Source organism: Pteropus alecto, unplaced genomic scaffold, assembly GCF_000325575.1.
Source record: "Pteropus alecto unplaced genomic scaffold, ASM32557v1 scaffold21, whole genome shotgun sequence".
Classification (NCBI taxonomy): Eukaryota; Metazoa; Chordata; class Mammalia; order Chiroptera; family Pteropodidae; genus Pteropus; species Pteropus alecto.
This window is the reverse complement of record NW_006436282.1, coordinates 2,317,843-2,333,001: the sequence shown is the minus strand read 5'-3', so window position 1 is coordinate 2,333,001 and position 15,159 is coordinate 2,317,843. Positions and strand designations below refer to the sequence as shown.

Sequence of the window (15,159 nt, the reverse complement as noted above, 5' to 3'; positions counted from 1 at the left end):
CTTAGAAACCAAACTCGCATATCTGATCATCAGCCAGTTTATGGTTTGTTAACATCTGCACTAGAGGTTTGTCACTAGGAAATAAGAAATTTACATAGTAGTGTACAGGACTTCTGCTTTCGAGAAAGGAAAGTGGAAAAGAACAACTACATACACGCACATTTATTATGTGTACCTACGTGTACACATGTATATATATTGTGAGAAGAACAGAAAGTAGGCCAACATAAAGGCTTCAGTTTTTTTCAGTACTTCTTCCTAGCTCCCATAAATAATTGCAAGTTCAAGGTGATAGAGTAATTGGAAAAATTTGCTTTTTAGAAATTTGTCAAAGAATGTTTTGATATGTCTAGATCTTAAAATCTCATGATGTTTGCAGCTATTAATTTGATGTATAATTGTCTTCTTTTATATCAGGTTGATAAAACAAAGCAAGTGTCCACCTATCAGGAAGTGGTTCGTGGAGAGGGGATTTTACCTGATGGTGGAGAGTACAAACCCCCTTCCGATTCTTTGAAAAGCAGAGACTATTACACGGATTTCCTAATTACACTGGCTGTGCCCTCGGCAGTAGCATTGGTCCTTTTTCTAATACTTGCTTATATCATGTGCTGCCGACGGGAAGGCGTGTGAGTACTTTAAAACACTAATAAAAAGTTATAGAGCCTACTAAGATAACAACATACAAGATTCCATCAAAAACCAAGTTTCATTTAGTTCATAAAACACTTTATAAGTGAATTGAAATTGTGTTCAAGTCAAACTACAGTACTTTATTCTTTCGAAATGAATTAAATAGTTTTGAGTCTAATATAAATCAAATTAGGGGATATAATTACTTTATTCAAAAATTATTAAGGCTAGATTTAATTCATGCTGGCAAAAACAGTCCCAACAATAATTGAGGCTAGATAGTTTGGTTATACAAGCCACCTTGTGTAAGCAAAGACTTCGGAATCTGTTGACATGGTAATTACATTTTAAATAAATTGCCTTAGTTTGATCAGAAGTGATGATCAGAATTCTTGAAATTGTTCCGCTGTCAAACAGGGTGACACAATCTAAATGTTTAAATAACTATGTATGTGAGTATATATACACACATATATATATATAAACTTAAGAGTAAATTAATGACAATAAGGGTATTATTTGAGTAATGAGTCTTCACTTCATGAATAGTTAGTACTTTTAAGACATCAGTGTCAATTAAAATAATCTCCCAAGACCATCTGGAAGTCAGGGTACCAAAGCCAAGGATAAAAAATTAATAAAGCAGCAAGTAACAAATTCTTCCATTTTTACATGTAGCCTGATTTCATTATGTCATAGAATTTATTTCTAAGAGCTTGATTCTTAATCTCCATTTTTTTTTTTCATTTTTCTGTATGTTTCTCATCAGTATTCCATCTCTGTATGTGTAGTCATCCAAGTAACGTCGTAAACCTGGCGGCAAGTGCTGCCTGGTGGCATTTAATAGTAACAGTCTCAGCATTTGCACATCATGCCAGATCCCATGAGCATATAGTCTTAATGTTCCAAATATCAATGCTATTATTTAATTCATAAATTTTGTTTTGTTTCTAGGGAAAAGAGAAACATGCAAACACCAGAGTAAGTGTCTTCTTTCCTGTTATTTTCTTTATCATTTTTTTTTCACTTCTCAGTTGCTCATCATGCTTCATACATGTGTGTCATGCTTTTGTTTTTCATTCACCATCTTTCATAGTTTATTTCATAAATGAGAAAGCTGCTTTCTAAATAGAGATATTTAGGAGAGTTAGAAACTAAAAATAAAAAATGTTTGAAAACCAAGATTATACAGATTAAAAACTAAACCTAAAATATTTCAGATTCAGAATATTAACTTGCCATTTATATTATGTGATTTCCCAATCTGCATTTCTATAAACCAGAGAACAGATGAAAAGACCTTTCATACACGTTTTCCTGAATCTACAGTAATAACCTACCATAAAATGAAACTTCTGTGAGTATTTATAAATGCCCCATCAGAAGCAACAAAATAAAAGCTCTGGTAGTTTAATCTTAATTGTAGAAATTAAATAGAATGCTAGTTTGTTACTTAGGGCTATAACATTAACACAACGCTTTATAGCTTAGTTTAATGAGACACATTTATTTAAAATTAGTTTATAATTTTCAGTATTGCTATATTAAAAGTATATGAAATGTATCTTTTTCTGAGATAACTTGTAGAATGCCCAAAGTGCAATAATGTTTTCCTGTTTTTAAAAATTAAAAAATTGAAAATTTTTTCAAATTGATGACCAATTGGGCTAATATATGGTTTAAATATATGTCGTTTTATTTCTTCTTGACCTAGCATCCAACTGGTCCATCATAATGCTATTCAGAAGTCTACCAAAGAACTTCGTGACATGTCCAAGAACAGAGAGATAGCATGGCCCCTGTCAACGCTTCCTGTGTTTCACCCTGTGACTGGGGAAATCATACCTCCTCTACACCCAGACAATTATGAGAGCACTAATATGCCACTGATGCAGACACAGCAGTAAGTATCCACTTGGGACAGTGATTATTAATATGCATGACTATATCTACTTAATGCCCATAAAGACCAGAACTTTTTATTATTGTTGCTTTCATTTGTGTGTGTGTGTGTTTGTAACTGGAAAGGACCAAAAGGACATTAATAGTGTAGATTCCAACCTCACTATACTTACTCAGATAAATAGAATTATTTTCAGGAAATAATTTTTCCTTTACTTATCCAAACTAGATAACATTTACCTTACTATTTAAGAAATTGACACAGCTAATAAACTAACATATTTGCTCAAAGATGAGTTAATTATGAAGAGAAGCATATCCTAAAGCATAAGAAATTGATTGTTTTTTAAAATCTATTATTAGAATTATTTGGTTATGTTAACCTGTTTTTTAAATATTATTACCACAGATCTATTAAATTTTTTCCTCTGTTGTTTTTGTGATCTGCTTATATATCAAAATGAATTGTTCCAATTTTGGCTATAAACACAGTTTTTTAGTGCAGACCTTCTCTGTAGTACTAGGAGGACTGTGATCAGAAAGCCAGAAGAGGCTTTGGTAAGCGGTATGTATGGGGGTGCTTGAGGAGGTGACCCAGTTGCTCTCAAGAATCTATATGCCTGGATCAACTTCGACATAGGGAATTGTAGGTAAAACTGTCATTTGTTTTTAAGAATGTGGCTTTTTTTTTTCTTTTTTAACCATATGTTAAAATGACTTAAATTCATTTTCCCCAAGGAAGTCACAAGTTTGCTTTTGAGAGCCTCCTCTTTTTCACTTTTGTGAATCGAATGGATATACAGAAAAATTTCCCTTCTCCCATACCCGTAAACCTTAGGATATGATTTAAAAGTCACCTCTTATTGATTAAAGATTTATTTGGGAGAGTGCAAATATTTCCCCATTGCGATGCTTATTTTGTAACCATGTAAAATGCATGTGGTCATTTGAAGATTAAACAGTAATTTCTATGAATAGACAGTCAAACTCAATAAATTTGTTCAAAATACTTTGGAAATCTAAAAGTATTGTATTTTTCTGAAGTCTTTTAACATCATTTACTTAGTGTTGAATAGGCAAAAGTTTGTGTTATTTTGTGCATATGTGTGTGAGCAATTGATTCAAGTCCTATTAACAGTGGAGAAAATTACGTAATTAAAAATTCTGAGTTTTGGAAACATTAATATTCTATCAGGGATATAAATATTAAAGTCCACAAAGTTTTGTTGTACTGAATGGAAGGGATGGATTTCTATGTTTTCTGATGGTTAATGGATCATTATAATATCCTCTTTACCAGGATAAGATACCGATGAGAAAAATCAGTAAAATTTCAAAAATATTGTAATAGTTTACAATTTAGCAATCTCTCCTGCCTTTTCTACATGAAAATTATAAACAGCCTTATCATTCATTTTCACAATGAAAAGAATTATAGAATTCTTGAATACTACTGTTTCTTATACTCTTTACCCAAGAGTACTAGTAAGATGTTGATATATCTTCTTCAAATGTTGATATATATTCTCAAAAATGAAGTGGTCAAATACACTTGAGAAACAGGGTTGTTTTTTTTTTTAAACTAGAGGAGTTCTCAGAGCCTTTAGTGTGTTGACATATTTGTGAATCCGTGCAAAAGGTCAGAAAATGTGACTTTAAGGAGATGCTTCTATTTACAAAATACCAATGCTATCGAATTTTAGAATAGAGAAATATTCATCGTAGTGAATAGGGGAACTTGAATATATTTGCAAATCAGTAAAATTCTATTGCTGGTGAAGTTTAAGGGAGGGAAAAAGGCTGTGCCATTTTTAAAATATGCTTCCTAACCATATATATTGAGCACAAAAATAGTTACTTAAAAATTATTTTGATTCCCTGTGGTTAGGGTTTTGCAACGTTGCTATTAATATACAGGCAAAATAAAATTTCCTATCCAAGTTACATCCAAATACATCTTCCTGGTCCTTCCATAATCTCATCAAGACTATTGTTGATCATATCTCTCTATTTGTAAATACTATAGGTTATATTATTGAACTTGGAACATATATGTATTTTAAGACCAGAAAACCTTCATATTATTCAAGTTTTTGCTAATGGGAAAACTGCAGTAACTAGTACTTCTGTATAAATAGGGTACAAAGATAATTGATGATGTTCACAATGATTATTCTGAGGCACTGCGAGATCATCAAGTCTGACTCATCAGAGGAAAATTAAATTACGTTCGGTGTAGTTTCAGTGTTGAGTGTATATTATCTTTCTTTTATTCTTGGAAATGGATAAAATGTGCATGGTCTCTATGGTAACTCCGTATAAGCCAGAATTTGTGATTAACCTCATTTTCCAACCATGCCAGATGATAGGGAATTCATTGTATCAAGTTCGTCACAACTGCCCTTTACGCAAATTCAGCCTTTACTCCTTACCTTAAAAGCATAGCCCTGTCTTTAAAGTTCTATTTCGGCATCAAGTATACACATATACAAATATTTTGGTCACTTTAACTGAACTGAATTCTTAACATTAAAGTGAAATATTTGATGAGGAATTATAGTATTTGATAACCGGGTATATGCTTAGATAATGCTGCCTGCTGTTTATCAATTAACTCTTCGTAAAAAGGCATGCATTTCATCTTCACATATTCATGGCAACTGCACTGAATTTACTACTCATAAATAACCGGCTAGCTACAGGATTTTGTGTTTATTCTTCAGACTTGACACCAGAAATATTCAGGCGTAAGGATGTGGCTGAAAGTTTATATTGGCTTCTATGCAAGACTCAGGAACATTCAAAGCTTTCCTTCAAAGCTGCATAGAAATTTCTTTGGGTCTTTTAAACAAGTTGATCCAGGAGGTGTAAAGAACCTCATAACAGTGCGAGGTATAGAGAACTTATAACAGTTGTGTAATGAGGGATTGTCAGAGTTATTTATCAATTACACAGTAACAGTCGTTTTGGTTTTGGTTTTGGTAAAATGCTTCATAGGACTCCAGACTGGCATCCTAAATCAGACAATAACAAATGTTTAATCATTTGCAGATGTTAAAATTGAGACATAGATAAGAGACAAAGCTAAATCAGGTCAAAACAGATTAGATTATTTACCTATCTTGATCAAGTCAGGGATAGATAATGTGGTCATTGACCTCAGAAGGTCAGAGGATCTCTTCATCCAGGTTACCTATAAGGTGAGTAAACGCATAGTGGAGAGAGAAGCTGGAGATGGAACACGTGCTCAGAAAGGAGGGATTTCATCTGTACAGTGTTCTTTCTACTTTTCAGATTACAGAGACAATACAAACAGGCTGTTAAAATTATCACGTAGTATAGAAACATAAATTTAATTTGAACTTCGCTAATGTATTTCTTGGTTAACAAACTTTTTGTTTTGAAATGATTTTTGAGGTACAGAAAAGTTACAAAGATAACAGAGAGTTCCTAGATATCCCTCTTATAGTATTTTATTATATTTGTTACAACTAAGAAACCAACATTGGTGCTTTACTATTAGCCATACATCAGATTTTTTCCCCCAGATTTTACTAGTTTTTCCCCTAATGTCCTTTTTCTTTTCCTTGGTTCTGTCTAGGGTACAATAACTGCATATCTTAATTTTCTCTGATCTGGGCACTGTCTTAGACCTTTCTTGATTCCCATCGCCTTGAAAGTCTTAAGGAGCACGTATTCTGTAGAATGCCCCAGATCCCCTAGTATAGTCAGGCTTTCTCCGTCTATACTTAACCAGTTATCTTTGTAGCTCAGTGAATAAATATTACCATTGATAGTAAGAAGAATTTTTTCCTCCATAGGCAGTTCCGTTACTTGCTACAAATTCATTGCTGGAATTCACTTTATAAAATCTTAAAAATAAATTCGCTTTGCCCAAAGAATCATTATTGTGATTAGGGATTATGTTTTTGACCAAAGACTTAACATCAAAAATATATTACAGATTTAACTGATGTACCTCAAAGATAGAGCTTTGTAATGGTTTAAGAAAGTCAAATTCCAGGTCATAGAATTTGGGGTCCTAAAAGGGATGTTGATAGTTTATAGAGCATGGTTGTTCCCAAACCAAGTTGCAGGTCACACTCACCCGTAGAGCTCTTAACGGTGCAAATCTCAGGGCCCTCCCTCCGGAGATTCGGAATCTCGGTGGATATGTGTTATCGTGGAGCAGGTAAAAAGCTTGAGATTCCCTGATTTAAACACTTAAAGGACCCAGGTGTTAGGATTCAGAAAGGAGACTGGTATTTCTGGTATTTCTGTTGGGGGTGGAGGGAGGGAAGGGGTTGTTATTCACACTTTTCCACCTCGCAGAGTTTTAAAAGAGGAACAGTTTCTCCTAATTCTCCCTGAGGGATATCTGCAAAAGAAAAATGTGAAAGGGGGCAGCCCAGCACATTATCTAGAGTGTTGGGGCTGTTTGTGGGTTTATGCTTATCAGCCTCTAGACTTTTCACACCTCCTTAAGTTGCCTGAGGAGCATGGTGGGAAGTGAGAGATGAGTGTTGATTAGAAAACAATGCCTGAATGGGACAGAGAAATGCCAAACTTCGAAAAGCTAAAAACTACTGGGAAATTGTCTTTACTTTGCACTGTTATGGCAGGGATTGAGTGGAGGATACCAAATATTCGATTTTCTAAAAAGTAATTTATTCCTAAGTTCGTACTATATTATGTGGTCTTTTAGGGGGTAGTTCTGCCTCCTCGTTATTCTCTTATACCAACGTCAATTGTCAATTGATTTTTCCTGAGTGGAAGGCATCTTCATACAGGATGGAATGTGGTGAATAATAGCGGAAGTGCCCAAACATTTTCTTGGAAGATTTTAATTGGCTACACAAAAATTTTCCTTATGCTTTATATAAAACATAATACCTAATCCAGGGTAATTGGGTCCCCCTTAAAACAGGAGGTGTATTGTGCTTAATCTTCTGCAACTTAACAAGTATAGAAGTAGAATTAAGTCTTCTAATTAAAGATATTTAGTATCTAATTATTTTAGCTTTTATCTGAAGTATTTTTCCACTTGTCTTCCCTTTGGTAATAATGAGAAATAACTTTATGATAAAATTCCATAAATAAAAAATTATTTTCAATAAAAGTTAATATCAGTTAAAGAGAATGTTTCAGGGGACCAGGATAATAATTTCCTGTTGACCAGAAGTGTCAACCAGCCAAAGATATTTCGGAGCCATTGACTTTTTTTTTTTTTTTAATTCAGTAAGTATACACTAAAAGCAACAGATGCAGTATCTCTTTGGTGAATTTTGTTTTTATAGGTTTGTACTGCATCATTTTGAAGCTGTGGTAGGCTTGCTTTTGGCTTTATACTAGCAGGGAAAAAATTAAGTAAATGAATGTCTTCTTTCTCCTTTATGCATTGTTTTGGTTGAAGTTAAAAATAATGGTGATTCCAATTTCTTTATGTCCTTTTATTAATCCACATAATGGCCTACGCCCTTAGTAAAAGTTACAGGGTCCAAATCAGCAAGGTTTGGAGAATGTCAGTTTTGCTGAAATAACTGGAAATTTTAAAAATATATTATGATGTCTTATTGTTAAATGATTCCATACTAATTCAAAAGAGAAGTATTTTGTATTCCACATAACTGTACTGTCATTTGTTTTCAACTCTGGCATAGATTCTGTGGCTTTATACAAATCAGTTAACCTTTCTTTGCTTTTGAGTCTTCAAGCAAATAGTAGTATAATGGGTTGATAATCATCAACCTTACTCATAGAATTACTCTGTAAGATAACCAGGAATGTCAAATTACCTTAAAACGGTTGTGCAAATAATGAATAATTGCATACTCCCCCAAAATCACTTATTTATTTTCAAGTTATTACCTTTGCCTTTTTAAAGAATGAGGTTTGTGCAATAGCTAATTTACATAATTTTCTATTTAAACGCATGTAATTATGGTAAAATCAGAAAATAATTAATGCTAATAATTTAGAGAATTTCAGTTTTCTTAAATCTTTTTTCTACGTAATGCAGTTTACACAAAATAATTGTTCGGTTAGTCCATTAATAACTTAATTATTCTAGTTTTATGACTTGACGAAGGTCCTTTCTTTAAAGGATTATAGGACTTCTATTTGAAGTCAACCCCCACTGTCTTGTACAATTGCCCTTAGCAGCCTGCTTTCACCAAAGATGAAAATGGTTCCATTTCTTTACTGTGTTCTCTGCTGCTTAACCATCGCAGAGTTAGTCATAGGCATTTTTCCAGTATGCCCGAAGGAGTGGACTTTCGGCATCTTCAACTCTTTTATGGAACATACACTTCCAATATGCCCATCACAGATATGTTAACACTCTAACACTCACAGGCTCACGTGTAGTCACAACCACAAAAATAGAGCTCTGTGTGCACACCTCGGAGACTCTGGGGAAGTCAACTCTCCACATATTTTTTGTTGAGCACCTTTTTGCACAAATAAGCACTTTTATATAACTAATCTAAGTTTCAGTTGAGGTTGCAAGACGTGCATGTACATTGTTCAAGCATAACCACTTGGGACACGTACCACAGATACTTTTAAATCCCCAAACCAATGTCATGCACACAGTTACTTTCTCATACTGCTGCTCCAGATTTCTTGCTAGGTTATGTGTGGCACTTTTTCAACCAGCCGTTTCTCTGAAAACCTAGCCAAGACCATTGCTGTGTATGAAAAAAAAAAAAAAAGTTCAGCAGTGTAGCAGAAAAGGGGGAAATGAAAGCTAGAGGAGAAATGGCAGGGCATAGGATTGATTTTGATCAGTGTTTTTCAAACTTTGTTCCACAGAAGGGTAAGTGGGCCTGGCCGATGGGAGAGGGAGTTCGGATGACTTCGTCTAAATATTTTGGGCTTTAGATGAAGGGCTTCTGAAGGGCTTTAAATGTCCTCTTTGGTATTCTTATGTTTTCAAAATGTATTGATTTAATCCATTAATAGGCTAGATAGAGCTAGAGATGGTAAGAATTTAGGAAGGGCCTGCATGGGTGTGTGCATAATGCGTGAGTGCGTGTGTGCCCACGCCTATATGTAAAGGGGTGCTCGATTAGTTCCTGAAGTAGGATAGAGCCAAATCAATTTTATCTGAGAAGTTGAAACAAAATCCATATTTCCCTCCCAAATGCCCACAAAATCGAATTTTTACTTCTATAGTAAGGATGTTTATTTTCCCACTTTAGATCTAGAACTTATTCCTCTTTGTGGTTTATAAATTAATCTTTCTACTTTCATGATCAAAACCACTATAAATACATTGTGTGAATGGAAAGAATAAACAACCCCGCCCCCCCCAAAAAAACCTCCCTGAGACCGCATAGGGATAAATAGGGCTCGTAGGTATTAGGTAATAGTAAAAAAGAATGCAGTTACTGAGATGAATTATTAAGTAACTTCCTCAAATTGAGTTAGAATTGATTTGTTATTTCCTTAACAATATATTAAAATGGAAGCGAAATTTTTAAAAAAATTACTCAGAGTCATTAACATTCCTATAGATTACGAGTTTAACTAGCATGTACTGCTTTCTACTTTAGATCGTTGTATTTGGAACATAATATTTGCCTGACCCACATGATTTTGACCAATGTTTTTCAAACTCTGCTTCTTGGAGGTTTCTTAGAAATGCTCCAGGGACCAGCATGTGGGGCATAGGAAACAAAGCAGGTAGGATTCCGCCTCCCTTGCCAACTCGTTCAACCTCACATTTATCTCTTTTGTACATCGAGAGTCTGCTTAGTATTTCAATCAAAAGGAATTCCATTGCTGAATAGAAACAAAAAACTTAGAAAATCCCTGGTTTGGATCAAAACCTACTTCGTAGCAAGGAACTGACTCCTAGAATTTCTTCCACACAGAATCTAAATTGTACATTTTTGTAAATTAATTTTAATATCAAAACTTGAAACTAAATAGGTGTGTCTGAGGGATAATAAACATGTGTGTATTATGTGAATCTTTATAAGTATCTTCTTTTGCATGTATTTATTCAAACATGGTTTATTGCATGCTTGTTGCTGGGGATACAGACAAAACAGGATGATTCTTACTGTTAAGGCACTTTGAGGCAATTAAACATGTGAGGAGAAGTACAACGACAATCAACGTGTGTATGACAGCATGCTACATGGTAACCTTTTTATGGTGTGCTTAGAGGATGAGGAGGCATAGAAGATGTGGTACTTGAGAAGTTATTTTTTTAATTAAAAAAACAGTAATTTAAAATTCTTACTTAACATTCCTTGGGATATTTTGTAAGTATAAGAGTAATATGTGTTCACCATAACAAAGTTTGAGTTGAATTTGCAAAGACAAATAAATGGAAACTGGTTGGGTGCCAGAAATGGTAGTGGGTCATGGTGGTGGTGGTTCTGTGTCGAGCAGTCAGGGAAGGCTGCATTTATGGACCAGATATATTGATGGCCTTCTAGGACACACTAAAAAACTTGAAACTTAGTTTGCAGGTAGGTGTAAGGAAATAACGAAATGTATGTTATTTGAATAACATAATCAGATTTGTGTCTTAGAAGACTATCTTACAGCAGTGCGCACAATGGATTATAAGGGAGTAAGAGTAGGAATAAAGAAACAATTCAGATCAGTTGCAAAGATGCAAGTGAGAAATGATGATGGCTTCAACCAAGTTAGCAATGGAGATGAGAAAGAAGGGGACAGATTCAAAAAATGGAGGAGAATCATCTAGAGTTCCCAAGTAACTGGATGTGAGGACTGAAGGAGAGGGAAGGGCCAGGGATGACTTCTACATTTTGATGAGTACAGTCGGGTGGATGGCCATGATCATTTCCTGGGATGGGGATAGAGGAGCACAGATTAGGCATAGTGAATGAAGATGGTTAAATGTGTTGTTCTGTGAGCGTGTGACTGTGTCTGTGTGTTCTTCGACCAAGATCTGAAAGTGTACAGGTTACAAACAGAAGCCCTGGCGTCACTGGTTTCACATCTTTATCCACCACTTCCTAGCTATACAGCCTTGGATCTCTAAGCCTATATTTTCATCTGTAAACTGAGAAAAACAATACCTACCTCCTAGGGTTGTTGTGAAGTAAAACATAGGTAGTAGCAACTCCATGAATGTTACTAAAATTGTTATTATTTATCTTCCTCCGATCTCAGTTTCCTCATCCATAAACTCACTGGGGTGGAGCTGGTGCTAGATTAGATGATTTCTGGGGTCCTTTCTAGCTTTAAAGTTTTTCATTCTAATACGTCTTCTCTTTGTTTACATATATGTAAATAAACACGGTTTTACTCAAAAAATGTTAATCATTTCTAGGAACTTGCCACATCAGACTCAGATTCCCCAACAACAGACTACAGGTGAGTATTACAAATAGTAAGTTGATATATATGGATGAAGTTAATAGATTAAAAGATAATTAGTGCACTATATAATTTATAAAGCTTTAGCTTCACCAGGTAAAGTAAAACAGTTGGGTTATTCCTTAATCAGAGTTAGAACTTCCAAATAATAGCTTAGATTATTGCATAGATTGGCATCAGAGTGATAAACACAGGGTAAATGATCTTAGAGCAAAAGCATCCATGGAGGTCCTGTCTAATTAAGGAAGACTGAATGAAATCCTCTTCCTTCAGCGAAGCTCCCTATTCTTCCCCTTGGTTTGAAAGATTCTTTGCTTAGATGCATCCAGGATTTGTCTCAGTAAGTGAGCAGCTTGAAACTGACTCTTACAAAAGGAAACTATTGTGACTAATCACTGAGGCTTCAGGGGGATAAATGAGAAATGGTTGGCTTAGTTCTAATGCCACTTTAAAAAGCTGTTGTAACATGACCAATGACAACAAGATGGCGGACAATTCTCCCTGGACTATTCTATTTCCCTAAGATTTGCTTTCTTTAAGTTTATTTCTTTCAAGTGTCCCTAAAAAATTTCCACAGCCAATTATTTCATTCATCTCAGTACTGAGTAGATAACTTATTCATGATTGTCTTCTAATTAGTGGTCAATTCCTAGTTCTAATTGCCAGGCAACCAGTAATGCCTTTGTAGCTCTTTTGGAAGAGCAAAAGAAGTTTTAAAAATGTAAGTCGGATGTGGAATTCTGAGTATGAATACTAGTATTGTGGTAGGGAAGCTATTAAGTAAGTCTCTTAAAAACTTTAGGCACATATAGAAATGTATTGGATGTTTTTATTCAAAAATTATCTTCTTTATTACTGCTTTCGGGAATATAAGGAGATTTTCGTTTGACAACTTTTCAAAGATTTGAGGCAAGTATAATGAAGTTGTTCATCAGATTTTAATTATGAGATAACTTTTATCAGAATTTTCCCTCGCAATTTTGATTACTTGTTTTAATTAAATGCTAACATGTTTCAACAAGACTGTTCAATATATTGATGTAAGCATTCAGGAGACTGGATGAAAGGACAAACTTTGTTATAAACATGTTATCTGAAGAGCAAAAAATAAATGAGTGAATCCCTACTACCTCAGTTTTTAAAGAATATTTCTACAATGGAAATGCTAAAATTTCTTTCTCATTAAGTTCATAGACTCCCATTTCTCCTAGGATGTCTTTCCTCTGATTAATCATTATTTCAGGCAAGAAGTGAATAGAAGGGAGACAGTATCTAGCAAAATAGTAAAAAATTTCTGAGTATTTTAAAAACCCAAATTTTACTTATTCCCCCATTGGTAGAAGTAAGGAAACTTAAGTAGATGCTATTAAGGAGATTTATTTGATAGTCGTATAGATTTTTAGCAAGTAGACCTGTTAGTGTGCTTCTTTTTAGTAATAGGCAGCATTTCCAAATCCAAGGACAGTTTATGCCTGAGCAAATGTGATGAGAGCCAAAGAATTTCCCTAGAGGGATTTTAGGTGGTTCAACCTAATTTTCTAAATTATTTTCTAAAACAGGTTTTGGGGAGCAGGCAATTTGCTTAAGACAAGAAGCTTTGATCTTCCTTTTAGTTAACACTATAGCCTATTACCTTCTTGTTTTCTTACATTTTTCTGTAATTTAGAGCATATTATTGACTAAAGTGCACTATTCTCTCTTGGTTGTTTTCTTCTTGCTTTGGGTGAGTCCCCAAAGTGTCTCAGTGCTAAAGGGAGAGAGACCACCCTAGCATTTTTTCCGTAATTGTTATAGATTGTTGTGTTTTTGCCTCTGATAAATGTAAAGCCAGATAGAGTCGTGCCTCCTGGAGAGAAGAGCTAAATGGAGAGGTTACGTTCTTTATTCCCATTCTCTTTGAATGAATAAAGTTTGTTTCTCAATTTCTAAGTTGTTCTGTTCTGTCCGTACATGTACGGATTCAGTGCTGTTTATGTTATTTTCATGGGTACACCAGCTTTCCTGTTCCTCCACCCTGGTTATCGTAGTACCCCAAAGAGGCAACAATATTTGTCTATGATTATCACGAAAGAATAATTTGCTTTTCTCAAGTACCTCAAGGTACTATGCTAAGTGTCAGTTTTCTTTACAAAGCTTAATTTAAGTATAAGGTCTGTCTCCAGGATACCAAGAAATTTTATATGTAACTACCTACATGGAATTTGTCAGGGGAGAGAATATTTTGAACTTTGTTTCATTCAGTTAGTAGTTGTCTTTTCAATGGTCATCCAGAGTTTGAGAAATGAACTAGCTGCTGGTGTTGTTATCCTGGACTTAAGCGCTGGCTGGGATAATGGAGCAGTTAAAAGCTGACAATAGCACAACTGTTTGGACCAGGCGCAAGGTGTGAGGGTCAGTGCCCCTCCTGGTTTTCTTATTTTCTCAGCCCTTCCAACCCACGTGATATTTTCTAAAAAGCCACGATTAAAAGGTACAGTCATACATCCTGCAGTCAACCGTGTTCTTTTTGTTTATCGTGGGAGGAATTCTCAGGCTTTTGAGAAACACAGAACATTATAGCTTTGGCCCAAGAAAGAGAGGACTAATTTAGAATTTTCATTTCTAACAATGTTTACGCTAAATGCAGAGAAATTATTTTAAATGATGTTAAGAAGATAGAAGATTTGTTTTGCTCAAAATCTACAAGTGTTCATGCCCTGACTTACACGTGCCCGTGTTCACTCTTCCACACTGCAGGTAAATGGAATCCCTGAAGAAAGAAAACTGACTGAAGCAATAAATTTGTAATCACACGATATAGCAATTATAGCTTATTTCTTTCTTCTCTTTTCCAATAATGCATGAACTTTTCTGGCGTATGGTATGCATGTCGACAGCATTAAGTATGTACCAAATAATGCAATATAACTTTGATTTTACTAATGGATTTTTTTTTGTATTTAAAGCATTTTGACAATTTGTAAAACACTGATGACTTTATATTTGTTACAATAAAAAGTGGCCTTTAAAATAAATATTATTAATGAAGTGTAATGTCTGGTGAAATTTACTTCAGAAAGTATTCAGTTACCTCCTATGTAGTAGGAATGTTTTATTACTAAGGAACAGATTCATGTGTTCATTCTTCATTCAACAAGATTTTATAAATATATAAAATATCTGGGCTCTGTGTTCTCAGTGTTTAAATAATACTTTTATCCTTGTGGCTCATAAAACCTGCTCTTTTATATACATGCCACTTCTTAGAATGTCTTAGGGTAGGCC

The 15,159-nt window shown here is 34.5% G+C and overlaps 1 protein-coding gene across 2 annotated transcripts in view; it reads left to right on the top strand.

Annotated features, from left to right (window-relative positions):
• SGCE (sarcoglycan epsilon) overlaps nucleotides 1–14,923 on the top strand; it is a 68,103-nt gene extending 53,180 nt beyond the window's left edge. For both annotated transcript variants that reach the window (XM_006911911.2, XM_015589422.2), the window contains 5 exons: nucleotides 418–629; nucleotides 1,588–1,614; nucleotides 2,348–2,536; nucleotides 11,849–11,892; nucleotides 14,632–14,923. In XM_006911911.2, coding sequence (XP_006911973.2) covers nucleotides 418–629; nucleotides 1,588–1,614; nucleotides 2,348–2,536; nucleotides 11,849–11,892; nucleotides 14,632–14,648 — 489 coding nt within the window. In that variant the 3' untranslated portion in view covers nucleotides 14,649–14,923. The remainder of the gene's footprint in view (nucleotides 1–417; nucleotides 630–1,587; nucleotides 1,615–2,347; nucleotides 2,537–11,848; nucleotides 11,893–14,631) is intronic.
• The last annotated feature ends 236 nt before the right edge of the window (nucleotides 14,924–15,159 follow it).